At 48.8% G+C, this 17,880-nt stretch overlaps 1 protein-coding gene across 16 annotated transcripts in view; it reads right to left on the bottom strand.

Annotated features, from left to right (window-relative positions):
- The window catches only part of foxp2 (forkhead box P2), a 98,558-nt gene that overhangs the window by 20,858 nt on the left and 59,820 nt on the right, over positions 1–17,880 (bottom strand). For 11 of the 16 annotated variants that reach the window (XM_078101788.1, XM_078101794.1, XM_078101781.1 and 8 more), the window contains 5 exons: positions 10,499–10,636; positions 9,372–9,461; positions 6,564–6,744; positions 5,124–5,427; positions 3,230–3,334 (listed from right to left, as the gene is read on the bottom strand). In XM_078101788.1, coding sequence (XP_077957914.1) covers positions 3,230–3,334; positions 5,124–5,427; positions 6,564–6,744; positions 9,372–9,461; positions 10,499–10,618 — 800 coding nt within the window. In that variant the 5' untranslated portion in view covers positions 10,619–10,636. The remainder of the gene's footprint in view (positions 1–3,229; positions 3,335–5,123; positions 5,428–6,563; positions 6,745–9,371; positions 9,462–10,498; positions 10,637–17,880) is intronic. The other 5 variants (XM_078101792.1, XM_078101796.1, XM_078101784.1 and 2 more) reach the window with 1 other exon arrangement.

Here is a 17,880-nt window from a genome sequence, read left to right as displayed (position 1 = left end):
CCCCGAACAGTCGAGGTGACATACAAACACAGAACAAACACCAAATTCAAATGCATACACACTCAAATGGAACTACACACCTACTGCCATGCATAAACAAGAGCATATACACACGTACACACACACACACACACACACACACACACACACACACGCGCGCGCTGTCCCCATGGTGGTGGTGCATAAGTAATGCCCTCCGTTTTAAAGGTCTTGTCACAGTGCAGCAGACATGTGCAGGGGTAGAGGGGAGCTCAGCTATCCAGGGGCCAGGGGCCTGCCTCCACAGTGTGTGTGTGTGTGTGCGCGTGTGTGTGTGTGTGTGTGTTCGTTACATATAGAGATGGAGACACTTGGCCACAGCCTTGAGGGTTTAATTAGCAGCGGGTTACAGACACCGTGGTTCACGTTAGCGGCTGAGCGTGCCTTTTTTTAACATGGAGCCTGCATTCCTGCCAGTAATAAGGAGAGCAGATGGGTGACAGAGAGTGGAAGAGTTAAGCGTGTGTGTGTGGGAGCACTTATCTGTTTATGTCTAGAGAAGGCTGTATTTTATTGAGGTGGGGAGACATTGATATCCGAGGGGAAAGGTCATATGGGAGGACATGACATGTATATGATGATGATGAAAGAACCAAAAATCTGGATGTGATAATCCATTTTTTTCTTTCATTTATACCAATAAGTTGTTACATAGACTGCAATAAGTAGAACATATTTTTTAACAGGCAAGGCTTCATACAGATATGCAAATATTGTATATAAAGTGTCTCAATGTTCAAGCATTAATTACATTTTTTTATTTTCTGTGTCTACAATAAAAAACACACAAATATCTCTAATGCACTAATAGTAGTAATGTCTCACCCTCTGAATTTCTTCTGTTATTAACGCAAATACACACACACATACACACAAAAACCCCACCACCCCTCCACTCAAGAAACATTCCCAAGCCATATCATTTCATTTTGAACTTCAGAGAGCTAATTCAGGGTGCCAGCCACCTCGCGGCTACCTTTTCCAGGTGAGAACACTTAAAAGCACGCTGAAGAGCTATTAAATGCTGATCTTGACAAGTTTCCTCATCCGCAACAAAACAACGGATGACTAAACGTGTCACCGCCGCTGAGCTGAGCTCCTGCAGCGAGCTACGAGACGCCAGCTTGACTTGGGTGCCCCCCCCACCCCCCCCGCTTCCTGCTCCCAACTACCAACATCTAAACTGTCATCTAAATCTGACACCCGCTTTATGTAACCCCGCTTAAACTGTACGCGCATGTGTGTGTGTGTGTGTGTGTGTGTCTGGCATCTCCGGGAACATAAAAGGCCTCCCTCTGACACCGACAATCACTGCTCCAAGGCACGCCACCGAGCAGCCATCTTTGTTCTGATGACGAGTCTGCCTGCTTTGTTGGTGCCTGTTTTCATGTGCTGGCTGGGTTACAGTACAGAGCCAGCCTCTGACTTGCAGGGGGGGAGGGGGGGGGGGGGGGCACGGGGGGCTGAACCAAGACACTGTTCTGTTTTGTAGCAGCCAATGTTCTGGCGTGTTCTTACAAAACCATCTGCCTACCTGTGCTCTCTGCTTTAGCGTTTGAAATCTACCTGTTTTCTCTCACTCGCTCAGTTTGTCTTTACAACCACGTATCCTTTTGCTCCGGCTTACCAGCTTACCGGATTCACAGGCAAATCGCTTTATGCGGCGTATCAATGCCCCTCGCCCGGGTAACCAAGGTAAGCTACCTAGACGCAGTATCCTGAGCGCACACAGACTTAGGTTGTGTTTGCGTGTGAACAGAGCGCACTGTGCAGAGGGATGGCCGGGTGTCTTCTTTAAGTAAGTGTCCTGAGGTGATTGGACCAGAACACAGAAAACCTGCTAATCTGATACAGGCTTGCCTACACACACACAGACACACACACACACACACACACACAAACACAAGCTGCATGGCAAACTCTTGTAGCTTGTAGTTCAGGTTGGCCGATGTCATGCAAACAGAAAAACTGGCTTTTCATAAGCTTGGCTTCGAAAATCATAGCAGCTGGATGCGTTCTGTTTGTTGAAGAAAACAGTTTTGGGCATTGATATGTAACACGTTTTCTAAAGCGGATAAGGAAACACACTTGTCAGGCAATAGTTGGGATATATATATTCATCTCAATTCAAATCTATGTGTTGCTAAAATGCATCTTGATGTTGTGTCTGGCTGCATCTTTCACATACTGGTAAACTCTGGTTTTGTTATTCGTCATATCATTTCACAGATACACCTTTTAGTTTTAACTCAGGAGCTGCTGTAGAATTAGTGAAACCTGACCTAAATCTTGCAGCAGCTCCCCCATGGGTGGACTAGTTTATTTATTTCCTCTTTCTGCAACTTATTACAGTCACTACTGTAGAGAAATGCATAATTTGGAAAATACGCCCGAACAATGTCCTGATTTCAATAGTTTACGCGAATTCACATGGACATTTACAGCCGGTGAAAAACACTCGCCAGATCGTTATTTCACAGTTAATTACAAATCTAATTAGAATATTCAAATTAAAGCTTTCCCTTTCTTTTCTCTGTGTGGGAGCAGGGAGCCAGGGAAAGAGTGATAGTGTGTGAGAGAGAGAGAGAGGGAGGGAGGGAGGGAGAGCGGGAGAGAGGCTCTCAGTGAGTGGCAATGTGATAACCTGTAATCGGCAGTGCTGCAAACACCTTCTTCCTTTGATGTCCCCCCACTAACATCCTGGCAACAAAGCCGGCCAATTACAAATGAGCTAATTAACTAAATTGTTGATGGAGCATGAAGAGTTAATTCGCTCTGGCGCCTGCACCATGACAACGGTGAATGGGGGCCTTTGTTGTGGAGGTAAGTGTGCGGCCGTGCGAGTTGCCATTAGCTTTTGACGCTTTTTCACAAACCTATCAAGCTCTTCCACACCAGGAAGGAGATTTGTTATGGATCAGAGTTGGTGGGCATCCTGCACTGCGAGAGCTCAACCCTGTCAACCGGCTGTCTGGAAGGTCAAAGTGCGCTCTCTGAAAGGCGGCGATGCTCTCTTTGTTAGCCCCCCTCCCTCTCTTCCCCCCGCTTTAGCCACAGAAAGGAGGTGCTGTGGTGCAGGGGGTAACTTCTGTGTGTGTCTTTCACAATAAAAGAGATGGCTTCATGTACGCACACAGAATAAAATGGAATCGCCACAAGGAGAGAAGACGTCGCTGCGACAAAGTCTTACTTCAAAAACTGTCCGAAGTCCTCGCAGATGTTCTCGCAGCCGGGCCACTTACACACACCGTGGCCGTACAGAGGGTGGGTGCCTCCACTTTCTTCATGTAGTGAACTAAAGCAAAAAGTAGAAGAAGAGACAGGTAGGTTAGGAGAGTAAGAGTGTGGGGAGGGGGGGCATCAAGTTCATAGCAGGGTCGGCAAAAGGCTTGAGGAGTTTTGTGCGTGTCGGGTGACGCAATCAACAAGAGACGGGGTCAAACAGGTCAGTTATGTTGAAGCAACAGATAAGCAAAGCTAGAAGGAGGAAGGCCGATTAAAAACAAGACAGCCTTGAAACATCGGAGATGAGGGATAATAGTGTGTTACCTTAGCCAACAGTTCATCTCCCAATCAATCCAAATGATCACATCAGGCTACTCCATTAACTTAAAGACGGCGTTGACTAAACTACGAGCTAACATCATGGAACTCAACAAGGATCTGAAGCTTTGCCTCCACCCCGGCTCCATCTTGTAAAGCCATTATCTGGTGGAGGGGTGGACGTAAACATTCAAAATCCAGACAGCCATATCATTTTCATCGGGAGATTAATACTGTGTGTAACTTATGTTCTCTGAGGACACAGGGGTCGGGGGGGGGGCTCTGGCGTTTTTTAAATGGCACCCAAATAAGTTACGACCCCGCCTAGACAGCACATCCTATTAAAGATGACAGTTTAACCTTTTAGGCTCGCCGCCGGTGTGTGCGTGCGTGTCTCTCTGTGCGAAAATGTGAACCGGAGTGTGTTGCGCTGCGTGTAGTTTGTGTGCGTTTGTGCGTGTTTCTTCTGCCCGTCACTCATGCCTGCGCTTGCATGTGCATGTGTGTGGCCCGAGCATATGTGTGTGTGTGTTGCACTGGAAGAGCTCACACTATGTTTTACAGAGGGGCTTCCCCCACATCGATCCGTGGCATGTTAGTAAGCAGCGCTCCTGACAATACTCCTTGTTCGATCATTATGAGACGGCACACACCCCTCGGGACACAGGCGGATGAAAAGTCTTCTTCTTTTCTCCTCTCATTCCCTCCCTACCGCTGTCTTTGCTTCTGTCGTCCTGCTACTAAAGGTATCTTTTTCAAGCCTCCTTTTAGTGGTACTGGAGGGATAGCATCTACTTTAAACCAATTACACAGCACTTCCACCTCCAGTGTGATTCTCTGCCGAGCATCCACACTGGAACACACGCGCGCCTCTACCCTAAGTCCTTATTATAATATCGCCCAAGAAAAGCCTTTGAATAATGCATGGGCCAGATAGGCGGATGTGTGAACAGTCAGTGTTTTGATGCCGGGTGCATTTATAAAAGACGCCATCACAAGGATAAACATCCCGGAAACGCCACTCAAGGCATCACGTATTCTGTTTACATGACAAGCAAGCAAAGAAGGTAATTTTCAAAAGGGAAAAAAAAGGGAAGAAGGCACTAAATACTTAATGTACAAGGAGGTTACCTTGTCTCGCCTGCCTGAGAGGCGTGTTGTAAGTGCGCCTGCCTGCATGGCTTCCTCCCCGTGCGTTTGATATCTGTGTGCAAGCTAAGTGCGTTCAATGGCACACGCGGTCCCCTGGGAGAGCGAGGCTCTTACCTTCTTAATATTACCAAGACGCTAATAAACTATTGAACAAACAAACAAAACATCTTGTTATCCCTGCTGCGACGACGCTGTTGTTTCAAACAAAGGCGAGCGCTCCGGATGGCGCCGCGGCGTTCCGATGTGCTCCTGCGTTGAATCGCGGCGCGGAGACAAAAAAAACAAGCCGCGGCAAAACTTTTCATCTTCTCTGCCTTTTTACTTGGTACTGCAACAAAAAGGGTGGGGGCGGGGGCAGGTGGGGGACGGGGACATTTCAGTCACTTTACCTCTCTCGCTCCCTTTCCCGCTCGCGCTCTCGTTCCCTCTCTCTCCTGTGGTTGAGGGCTGGGGACTGTCCGTTTGCAATGGAGTGGTGGGAGATGGGCGGCGACGCTTTGGCGGGATTAGAGGAGGAGGTAGTTGAGGAGGAGTTGTTGGTGGTGAGGTCCAAACCACCGCCGCCACCTCCGCCGCCGCCGTTGCCGCCGTTGCCACTGTTGCTGTGTTTGATGCCGTTGTCCTCCATGGTGTGGCTCCCGCCTCCGGTCACATCCTTCCACAACTGCTGGAGCTCTGCAGGGCTCAGGCCAGCTGGAGAATGGAGAGCGGGAGGGGAACAAAAAGACAAAGACGGGGACGGACAGAGAGCAATGTTTACAGTTTATTCTATCAATACAGCTGCTCAAATAAAGAAATAGTTACATAAACAACCTAAAAGTTGCATAAAACTGCATGACTCACGGCCCTGCCCTGTGCGAGACTGTGATCCGATGAACTCATACACAGTAAAACCTGTTGTTTTCTTCTTCTCTACTCCGGTAAGTCCTGATTTAAACCTGTTGATACATCACCTCAGTCTCAAAGATTTGGGTGTTTTCCGCCAGGACGAGTGATGTATAAAGTATTAAGTGTGTGTACGCTCCATCAGCTTTGCAAACCGCTTGGTTTGAGCTTTGGAACTAATAAGGCAATATTCCCTCACTTTGATTCCCTCCCTACAACCGGCGGCCTACTGTTTTCCATCAACGCCATTTTGCCAGTAAACAACAAACACAGGTGTTTACTCGGCTCCGAGGGGGAAAATGGGAGCCTGCTCTCGTCTTTCCCTGAGTCCTTTTATCCTTTCTCCTCTCCCAGTGAAGGCAGTAAACAACAACAACAACAACCGGGGAAAGGGAGGAGGATGCCGCGGTGCGGGGGAACAGAAACATAGAAGGGAAAAGAACAAACAGTCAACATAGGCAGAGCACAGCTGAGAGAGAAACGCAAGACAGAGAAAGCTACAATCAAGACAAGAAGAGAGAGAGAATGGAAGTCAAAAGCAAACCATCCTGTGGAGAGTTTGGGATAAAGTGAAAGGTAGTAGAGCATACCAATGAGGAGCGAGCAGACATAGAGACATACTTAGAGATAACGTGGGGGGAGACTCGGGTGAATGCCAATGAGAAAAACAAAAAAACAGGCATGATGGAAGGGCAGAAGAGGGAAGGTGACACACATGCTTTTGAGATGTACGACGCAAATCTGACAGGAAGGAGGGGGGGGGGGGGGGGTGGACAACGAAGGTGACAGTAGCAGCAACTAAACACAGGAAGCACGTGTCCAATGCGAGTCACGTGCTACACCTCACCCCCCCCCTGCCTTGGCACCACTACTTCCCCTCCTTCCCCTCCCACGCACTGCCGCCCTTCCGACCCCACACTTCCGGTCCTCCTTCTTTCTCCTACCTTGCTGGGGGAGGGTCTGTCCGGGCAGGGCGGCCTGGCCCGGGGCCGGGCCGGGCAGCGAGAGCAGGCCCTGCCGCTGCATGTTGAGCAGGTGCTGCTGCTGCTGGAGCTGCTGCATCTGCAGGAGCTGCTGCTGGAAGACGAGCTGCTGGGCGGCCAGCTGCTGCTGCTGCTGCTGCTGCTGTAGAGGGGAGGAGGAGGAGGAGGAGGAGAGGAGCAAGAGAGGAGCAAAGGGAGGAGGAGGAGGAGGAGGAGGAGGGAGGGGAAAAGAAATGACAGACAAATTAACAACCGAGGAGCGGCAGAGGAGAGGGAAGACGGAGCGGTGTCTGGGAGTCCGCCCTCACGCGCCCCCGCTGTGACCTTAGCTCTACCTCTGCTCCTGCCTCTCTGCACGCTCTCCTTCTCTCTAGCCTGTGCTCCCCTTAAGTCTCCCCTGCTGTTTTTTCGGGCTGCACCACACTGCTGTTGCCTTCTCCCCTCTTTGTGCGCCCATGTCTGCGAGCACACACACACACACACACACACACACACACACACAACAGACTGACATGCCAGCTCTCAAGCCCATCAGTATATGTGTCTTGTGATTGTGTATGATACTAAGCCTCTGGTATAATCCCCCCCCCCCTCTGCTCTAACCCCCTCCCAACACCCCTGATAGTTAATTGTCTCGCCTTCACTGATGGTCTGTTACAGCTTATGTGGCCAGAGGGAGCCGGGCGGAATGAGAGATTTACAGCATCACATGCGTGTGAATGCATAGGACACAAGTGCAAACACACACACACACACACATATGCACACACATGCCCGGGCGCCTGTCCACTAACCCCCCCCCCCCCCCCTCTCCATTCCTCCCCCGCTCTGCTCTCCCTCGCTGCCTCACAGAGTTGTTTATCGCTGGGCCAGACAGACAATTGCGTAAGCCCTGCGAAAAACCCAAAAACAACAACAAACATAAAAAGCATCAAACTCAGTGACCGTGGCAAAACAAGTCAGAGAGGGGGGGGGGGGGGGGAGTATTCGGGGGAAACAAAAAGCTCGTAATTGGCTTTAAGTGCACACTATTAGATAAGATGCAACATGTTCAGTCTTTTTAGCGTGTAATGTCGAAAGACAGGACGCACGAGAGAGGTCGTATTTGGTCCATGTTTGGCGATTTGATTTACTCAGTATTTGTGCTCCTTTCCTCATACACGTGTTTTTGTGTTTCTGTACGTTAGTGAGTGGACACTCAAAAGCGTTTGGAGGGCAGGGGGGTAAAACTTGTGATGCACTCACTGGAAAGCAGACTGCATAATGGAGTGATAGAGGAAGGCAGTTTGTCGCCCCCCCCCCTCCAACGCCCCCCCGCTCTGCCTCAAGAGAAATAACGGAGCAATTTCTATTCCATATTTGATGGCGGGGGCCCCTGAAAAACTCTATTCACAAATCCAAACAGAAACAAAGCCGCCGGGATGTCAGACGCAGCTTCCTGTCGGAGGCAGCATAATGAGGAGATACGGAGAGGAGCAACACACACACACACACACACACACGGAGCGACAAAGAAAAGAGAAAGGCCAAGTGTGTGTTGTGGGATACCTTTTTTTTTTACGATCAATTTAACCGATGGATTGCCTACTCCAGGTAGGGAATGTGTCCTTACCCCAAGTGAAGGAGTTCAAGTACCTTGGGGTCTTGTTCACGAGTGAGGGGAAGATGGAGTGTGAGTTTGGCCGGAGAATCGGAGCAGCGGGGGCGGTATTGCACTCGCTTTACCGCACCGTTGTGACGAAAAGAGAGCTGAGCCGGAAGGCAAAGCTCTCGATCTACCGGTCAATCTTCGTTCCTACCCTCACCTATGGTCATGAAGGATGGGTCATGACCGAAAGAACTAGGTCACGGGTACAAGCGGCCGAAATGGGTTTCCTCAGGAGAGTGGCTGGCGTCTCCCTTAGGGATAGGGTGAGAAGCTCAGCCATTCGCGAGGAGCTCGGAGTAGAGCCGCTGCTCCTTTGCGTCGAAAGGAGCCAGTTGAGGTGGTTTGGGCATCTGGTGAGGATGCCCCCTGGGCGCCTCCCTAGGGAGGTGTTTCAGGCACGGCCAGCTGGGAAGAGGCCCCGGGGAAGACCCAGGACTAGGTGGAGAGATTATATCTCTGCACTGGCCTGGGAACGCCTTGGGATCCCCCAGTCAGAGCTGGTAGATGTGGCCCGGGAAAGGGAAGTTTGGGGTCCCCTGCTGGAGCTGTTGCCCCCGCGACCCGACCCCGGATAAGCGGTTGAAGATGGATGGATGGATGGATACCCGTACTGCTTGGATGCGGCCCTGGACCGCCTCTCAGGGTTCACGCACCGCGTGGAGCTCACACGCGGCAAAGGCGAACGTCTCAAAAGGGCCTTTGCGCCCGTCTCTTCTTCTCCGGCGAAGAGACGGAGCCACGTCTGTCGACCCGCTGCCTGTCAACGTGATTTATGGATGCCGTTGCGCTGTAAATTTAGCACATGTGTTTGTGCGTTTGTGGCAACAGTTCATTAACGGGCTTAGACCGAGGAGCCTTTGTCTCTGGTCCTTGAAAGTGTTCATTAGTGGCGTGTTTGTTTGGGGAGGGGGATTCTTCTACTGGAGAACGACAAATTAATCAGTTGATTTCGTTCAAAGAAGAATCTACCTACCGTAATCTACCTAAAAAGGAAATGTGCGCTCTTGGTTGACAAAATGAGAGCTCATTGACGGATTTGAACACGAGCCAGTATTTTAGTGCAAACCTATCTGAGGGGTCGAAAAGTCAAAGGTCAATAAGTGCACACGTGGTGCACCTACCTCTTTAGCCTGCTTGCCAGGGTGCTGCTGCTGGAGGAGCTGCAGATGAAGCTGCTCCTGTTGTTTCTTGTAAAACTCCTGCAGGTGTTGCTGTAAACACACACACACACACACATAGACACACACACCAAAAGAAGATTTAAGGGTAAATCCATCTCTGTCGAAGTACACATCTCTAAACTCAAGCGCGTTGCATTTACTGCTGTATTCACAAGCCGAGAAGCAGGTTTGCTTTCGGATTTATTCGATTTCTTTTAATTTTTCTAAATGATATAACTTAAAATCAGTTTAAACGGATTCCTTTAATACACGTATCATGACATTTGTTTACACAGTGATTTCAGTTTTGTGATCTCCAGGATGGCCTTTTGGTCCGAAAGAGGGGTTCATGAAACGGGCCAATGGAAAACACGGTCCAGTTCTGCCGTGTAAAAATCAGTCCTTGGAGCTTGTTTTGTATCTCCCGCTGTAGTCACTTCATCAACATCAATCAATAATATAACTGTACACTCTATGCCTATGAGAGATTGTGACCATGTGATTAAGTACGACTGACCATGTAAAAAATATGCAAAACGTTCATTGCGTTGGGTTGCTATGGAGAGAGACGCCACAAAGTGACGCCACTGTACTGAAACTAAACCTGGAGACTGGGCGCTCTTAATCAAGAGGAATAATCAGAATGAGTGACACTCTTAATTAAACAATTCTCTCTCCCTTAATCAAATCAATGAATGACAAATGCATTTCAACTCTGACACCGGGCTGAGTGTGTGCTTTCTCAAGCTGATTCCAAATATTACATCATCCGTCACCTGTCACTCGGCTCCTCGTGCTCAACCCAACTGTGCCCTACTCTCACCATCCCTGATGGATGCTTGTCAGGCAACTCTCAAAGCGAGCGTTAATTAGAGGTGACGTGAACAAGTACGTCAATTCCAGATTCCTCTCGGTAAGCGTGTCAAGGACACGGGGGGAGGAGTGAGGGGGGGGAGGCGGAGTGCTGGGCCGAGCGACCGGTCGCACCGCAGTGACTTGTGGACGTGTTAAGGATTAAATGAAGTAACAGAGGATCGCATTGGTTCAGGTGGGGCATGCATTTCAGCATTGGGTGCGAGTGTCTGTACCTGCTGCAGCATCACGGCCTGCTGCTGTTGGAGCAGGGCCTGGAGCTGCTGGGGGGAGAGCACCTGCTGCTGGAGGATCTGCTGCATCTGTTGCGGCGTGATCACCTGGGGACTCATCATGGCCACTGACACTGGAACCTGGACAAGGACGGTCGGAAAAAAGAGGAGGGAACGTTAGGGCCGAAAGAGGCGCGATGAACGGGACATGTATGGGATGACAAAAACAAAAAAAACAGAGGAAGTTGGAGAAATAGAGCACCACAGAGACTGTCATGGATCTACTGGGAGTGTAGTAATTGGCGACTGAGAGGTAGGAGAGCAGGCCTCCCATGGCCGTGACGCTTGGTAGCCTAGAGGAGATGCTGAAGGACAGGTGGGTGCTGTGCTTTTGTGTTGCTCGTATTATTTTTCTCTGCCTCCAGCCCGGTGGGAAAAGTGGAGGATTTAAATAGACATAGACCTTAATTAGCAGGACCCTTGAACCCCCCCCCCCCCTCACTTTAGCACGTCTATCTGTGCTGCCAAGGCAAAACATGCAAAAAAGTTGATTGAAACTACACTGATGAAGTGGATGCTGAGGTGGGTCGTGTATAAAAAATGTTCTGTCCATGGAGGGGGCAGTTTCTTCTACAATTGTGTCTTGCTCTCTACAGACACGTTGTCCCTTTCAGAGAGGCCGTCATTAAAATCCGTCAAACTTCAGTTAAAGACCTCTACCAAGACAAAAACTAAAAGATACAAATCCTGTGAAGCAGCGGAAGAGACTTCAGAGGCAGCAGATCAATAAACAAAGGACACGTTCCTCCCCGCGCTTTGATTGTAACACGGGAGAGTGGGCCAACAGTCACATTAAGGAGTTTCAGCTCCTTGTGGCTGCTTAAAAATGAAACAACTTTTGTAGGGAATATAAAATACTGTGTTGAATATTGTTGACTTTACGGTGGTGCTCTCGGAAAAAAAAACACCGTTTGATTCCTCATACATACGCACACTTCACTGGCCTGATTGAAGAGGCTTAAATAACCTCTTCCTTCTCCATATGACCGTTCAAGCAGCTTCTAGCACAGTGTACTAATGTAACATCTTTCTAGGGCTGGACGTTGCATCCTGTCAACAATGATTCTTGAAAGACCACCTTTATAACACAATTTGAACATCAGCATGTAGTGGCACCTTTGCTGGAGGTTAATGGCAGTAACGGTGTTTGGCATGGGGCTGCCATGACAGTAGCTAGCCTATACGGTGTGTCAAGGGGCCAATAATACATCCCTGTCCTCATCGCCAGCTAATCAAGCTGCCTTGATTACTTTCCATGCATGTCTCTCTCTCCTCCCTCCCTCTCTCTCCCTCTCTGTCAGGCCTTGACACGTCCTTGTTTAGCTCCCCCCCCCCTCCGCCCACCGCCCAGGTTTTTTCCCCCCTCTTTGATTAGCCGAGACATTTGCATGGTCACTACACATTTTTCATTTTAGAAGTCATTATGCATTAGTGGCTCCTGATCGCCCGCCTTGACTAATCCTGATGAACTGAAAATCACAGCTGAAGGTCAACTTCCAGCCGGCCCCGCTGCACATTCATATTCATATTCAAACAAATCCTGCCTCCATTGTTCATTAGGGTCTTAGAGAGAAGGGACTCCATGGAAGGTGGGAGAGGTGGTGGAGGAGGAGGAGGGGGAGGAGGAGGAGGAGGAGGATGTTGTGGTACATGTCTTTTCTTCTCTGGACTCCTCCAGGCAAGAGCGCCTGAAGAAAACGCATCCACAATAAGCAAAGTGCTGAACAAAAGCCGTCAAAAAGTTGCAAATGAAACAGTCTGTGTGTAATTATGCAAATGCTGTGCTTACACCTTCAATGTTATTAACCCTTAAAGGTACATTTGCTGGGTAAGTAATTACCCCCGCAGTCACTCCTGGTTTTGTGTTGGATGCCGTGACAATGGGACGAGTGCAGCTGAGAAACAACATGAGTGATGCACTCATTAAGACTATTAATTGGATGCTAGCACAAAGATGTTTTGATTCACAAAAGGGATGCGGGCTTAGACGAGGAGGATTTAACACCGACGTATGCACGCGCATATCTGAAGTGGAATTAAATCTAAATTTGGCTTCACGCTGTTTGTCCATTGCGAGAGTGGCGAAACGTAAGCATTCATAGTCAGATACCCTTAGATGAATAATGTATGATTTCAGCCCCTGACGAGTACGATAAAGAAAAAAGAGTCAGGAAAGAACCTCGTTATGGAATTAGGAAGTTTCTTTTACACTCACATTGGCTTTTCAGTGGCATTATGGGGGATTATCATTTTTGTTTCACCAGTGCTCCGACCAAAAAGAGGGGGAAGGAAGAAAAGGCAGTAGGAAGAAAGAAAGGGGAGTAAAGGCACTGGCCCACGTCCATTGTGAAGTGCAGCACAATGCAAATCCCGGCGTTTAACTGCGTGCTTTTCTGCTTGACGTATCGGAGGCTCCGAGATGAAAGCAGATAAGTAATTGCTCTCCTGGTTCTTATTCTTCACTGACAACCCATAAATTTAATTTTACACACACGTTCATTTACATTTTCGAGTATATGACATGATAATTGCAGGCATATAACACCTCCATTTTGCAGGATACTGCATGAGGACTTGATTGACGTGAGCGGTGAATTGAAAGGAACAGGCGGCTGAATTGCCTCTCCTGGAAATGATTTTGCCACGGAGGGATGAAATTAATGAGCATTTACGAGACGATGGCAGCGGCGTAAACATCCGCGCGCTGTGAGAAGACTCTCATGGAAAAGGGGACCATGATACCCAATTGGGCCCGTGCATCCGTTGCACAGTAATCCAAAAGGATATACTCTCAACTCGGAACACACAAAAAACAGCGATGAGATCGATCACATTGTTTGAAACACAATTGTTGCAAAATATAATTGCTAAATTAAGTTATTTGAATGTAACCCCTGCTTTTAAGAAACATTCGTTCACCTACAACACACATTTGTTTATGTGCCTTGTCTTAAAGAGAACAATGAGCAGTATTGACATTAACGCTGAAACCATGTGGTTCGCCCTCAAAGTTGGAGAGCCAAATAAAAGACCTTTAAATTGGCTCCTGATGTGAAAACACCGGTGAGGCCCTCACCAGAACAAGCCGATCATTACACCACTCATGTCACACCCGCGGGCTGTAACCATGCCTGTCCGATGCCTCGCGAAAGGTCAACCGCTTCCACGGAGGGCTCCGGTATCACTTCCAGTCCCTCGTTATGTTTCATCTAACTGGGCATTCTGCCCTTAAATAGCAAACACCTCCAATGGCCAGCTAACACAGCTTTCTGCCTCTTACTATCCAGACTCATGGACAAATAACACCCACGCCAGTGTGTGGCACTTTATCTTTACAGCGAGGACTTTTTTTTTTTTAAATTAAATTACCTAAAGCAGGAGATAAGTGGTGTTAAAGAGTTGAAACTTAAACAATTAAAGTCCAGCAAGGGAAGAATTCCCTTTTCGTTTGAATTTCTTCCGTACAATTCACTTAGCACTAATAAGCAGGGGGTGGGGTGGGGGCGGGGGAAACTGGTGATTAGATGTCGGCCATAAACATCGCGGGGGCCACGAGCGCGGGGCGGTTATCGACGACAGAGGTTGCTCGTGTGCAGCGCTGGACAGAGGACGGGTTCTGCTCCGCACACGCGGCTAGAGATAACTGCAACGAGAGACGGAGGGGTCCTCGTCGGTAATTACTGCGGATCCTCGGCAGGGAGAGACGCTGCTAATTAAACCGCTGGCTTCATTTCACACACACACACAGGAAGGGCAGAAGACAGAAATCTAGAGAGAAAAAAGGGGAGTAACCACCTCCACCCGCCCCCATTACATCCTGAGCGTCCCACGGGGCCCAAAGTCAGACCCCCCCCCCCTCAGAGCCTGTGGACTTCTGACCTCTCAGGTGCCTTCCAGCTGACACCGCTCATTTAGGAGCCAATTACTGCCAAATAACACACGATTATTGATGGCCGGGACTCTCCACCCGAGGACCACCCAAAGCAGGAGGGTGGCTCGCCCCGGTGGGTGTCTCACTGTGAAGTTTGCGCGTGTGGTCCGCCGTGTGTTTACTGTGTACAATCACCTCGGAGCGGGCACACTTGGACGCGCGTCGTGTCTTCGGCTTAGGGAGATCGATACTCTAGATTGTCAGGACCGAAGCTAAGTAGATTACGCAATGTTTTCCGAAATCAATTTCCGAAGCGGTTTGGGCGCAGTGCATGGGAAGTGCAATTTATCATAACATAAAGACCCATCATGCAAAAGCCTCTGATAAAAAGCCTGAGGAGATTGGGACAGGCTTAGCGCAATTTTCGAATTTGATTTATCTCTGCATGCAGATAGTCATTGATTAAGCCCCTCGAACGTAGCGTGCGACACTGGGGCTGTGTGACATTACTTGTGCACATTGTTTGTGTCATTATCAGTACAATTGTTACACCTTTATCATTAAACTGGCACAATTCACTTCTGACTGATTCCTCCCTGCAGGTGCACATATTTCAAGAGCCAATGGGAGCAGACAGACAGAGGGGCAGAGAAGAAGAAAGTGCCGAGAGAGGAGAGGGCTGAAATAGAAAGAGAAAGTGAGAGAGTGAGAGCAGGGAGGGTAGAATGGGGGGGGGATACTTCCTTCAGATGTTGCAGGTAATACGGCCTCCACTGGATCAGCCTCTTCATCAGTGACACACAGTAAATTACAAGTGCTTCAAGCAGCTCAGTGAATTATAGTTCATCACTTGGAAAGGCTTCCCCCCTCACCACCGGGGCCCAGGCGTATCAGATCTGCCGGTTAGGATCCAATTAACACCCTGGCCGGAATCATCTGATTGCATGTGTAAGGGCTGGTATAACTCGTTTATTGCACCCATGTATCTTCTGTCACAAGGTAAATTTGTTGCTGCTACATCAAAGGTCTGAGCTACGTTTTTTTTATCCTCCCCTCCCTCTCACTTTCTCTTGATCCCCCAAACTCAGCTAACTCGCCTTGGGGTTGCATTTCAACTTATTTTGCATCACAATGATGAACCTGCACTGGCAATTTAGCAATCTTGTCCTGTAGGTGTTGTAAATGCAGGGGAAGAAGAAAAAAAAAGGGAGCTGGGGAGGGAGAAAAAAAATCTTGTTTTCTGGTTACAAAAGCAGTAACCAGGGGTGTTTGACTTAAAATGTGCTGACGCTTTTTTTTTCTTTCTCTTTCTCTCTCAGAGTCAACAGAAGTTTTCCTCATGAATAACATAATATCCCCCACCCCCCCCATCTCTTTTTTTATTTTTTTTTACCTTCGCAGAGATAATTTCTCTCTTTTTTCAGATCCAACCAGAGGGGATGCAGCGGAAAGATATATTCATAAATGTAAATGTGAACTACAATCCTTTATCCACGCACGCAGGACTCGGCTAACCTATACTCCAGCCTAGCGACGCGGCCCTTTCCCCTGCATCCGTGTGTGTTCCGGATGAAAGCCAATAAAGCAGATGAGTTCTGCTATCGAGGTGATATTCGCTTGGGGAGCGAGAACGTGTGCGCATGACCTTTTAAAAGTGTGACACTTCCTCGGATGTGCCCAGTGCCCACAGCCGGGCCTGGGCCAGAAGCTGCAGAAATACAGAAAAAAAAGGGGGCTGAACCAACGTCTCCCCCGATCCACACGCCAACCGCAAAAAAAAACACCATTTCAAAAAGCGTAGCTGCAGCAGAGCACAGATGAGGCTGAGGTCATTAGTCTCATAAAGAGACATTCACAGCGTGGTCGCGTGAAAAGGGGACAAGCAGCAGTCGCGGGTTTTGAATTGGACGTTAACACCACTGGGAGGAGGGGTCACGGGGTACCTTCCCACTGTCAGGGTGGTGTGGGGGGCCGCTGGAGGGGCCCCTGACGTGCAGACGTGGTGGGTGTGTCACAACGGGCCGCCCTCCCGGCTGACACGTTAGGAGCAGATGTGGTGAGGTAGTTGGGTTGAGTTTTTTCGCTCGGCCGCGGTTTCTTTTGTGAGGTTTCTAATTAATCGCGAGCAACTCTGCCAGACGTGGCGTTAAGCCCCCTTTAAGTCCGGTCCGGTCCTGAGCCACGGTCAAACAAGCGTGGCGCAAAGTCACTTCTGGCAACGCAGAAACTTGGAGGGTGCATTGTGCTCGTGGTCTGAGCCCGGAGTACGCGAGGGCGCATTATGTACGCTTGTGCGCGAGCGAAACAACTGTCAAGATTCGTAGGCCACTGTAATCCTCTCCGCCTCTCCTTGTCCGCGTTTCTTTATTTGTATTCCAAATGTCAGTGTATAAATGCCTTTCAGAAGGGGGGCTAGGGGGGTTACTGCACAGAGAGGAGCAGAGACGAGAGGGTGTTGTGTGCCTTGGGAGAGCCGTGTAAGCAGCATGGCGGAGGCAGGGGGATTTACAGGGAGAAATAGGTGTTTATTGAGTGCTCCCATGGGCTTACTGTGTAATAATAGACCTGTCACATTACGCAAATGCAGAGAAGCAGCTTGTGTGCGTGTTTGTATGTGTGTTTGTGGGACTGTTTTTTGCACACGTGTGTGTGTGTGGGTGCACGTGCATGTGAATGCCAGAGCTGCCTGCCTTCGCATCATCAACTCCAGAGAAGCGGCGATGAGCGGGCGGATAGAATTAGTCAGGCGAGAGCCTTTAGCCGCTAATACGCGTAATTAAAACTGCAAGCTGAGACACTTAGATGCTTGTGTACTAAATAATTTACATGCCATGATCTATGGATCATTTCCCCGCTCTTAAATACCAAAGATGGGAGAACAAGAGGGGAAAAATACTGGCAGGGGATTTATCAGTATCTCTGCCATAAGCAGGATGTCATGGTAATATTAATCCTTTCCCCACTTTCTACTTTGCTAATCATACAAGGGGATCAATCCGCCTGCTTCTTCTGTCGGAAAACATGCGGCTTGATTGCGATTCACTCTTATCAAGCCGTGACGTTAATAAAATATTGCACGACAGCACTCATTGTGGCCTCGTAATCCAGGTGAATAATTCAGCTTTATGTGTGTAAACTCCCTCAAGACAACTGGTTAGTGGCAGGAAGGGAGAAATCTTAAAACTAAGAAGTGCAAAACAAGGCTTTTTAATCAAATCAGAGTTTCTTCTCCCTCGCGCTGATATTTGCACAATGCAGTATTAAAGCTAAAATGTCATTTGAAATGAGTGGATTCAAGGGCGCACGGCAGCATATTACCACTGTAAAAATGATCTTGGGCCACAGCAGACTGAGCCTTATTTGCTAGTTTGTATCAGCGGGTGAGTCAGCAGCGCCTCTCCTTTGACGCTCTGCACGGAGACTTTTTGGAACAAAGAGGTGAGGATGTTAATAA

The sequence above is a fragment of the Gasterosteus aculeatus genome, chromosome 4 (genome assembly GCF_964276395.1).
Source record: "Gasterosteus aculeatus chromosome 4, fGasAcu3.hap1.1, whole genome shotgun sequence".
Taxonomy (NCBI): Eukaryota; Metazoa; Chordata; class Actinopteri; order Perciformes; family Gasterosteidae; genus Gasterosteus; species Gasterosteus aculeatus.
This window is presented reverse-complemented; position numbering and strand designations above follow the sequence as displayed.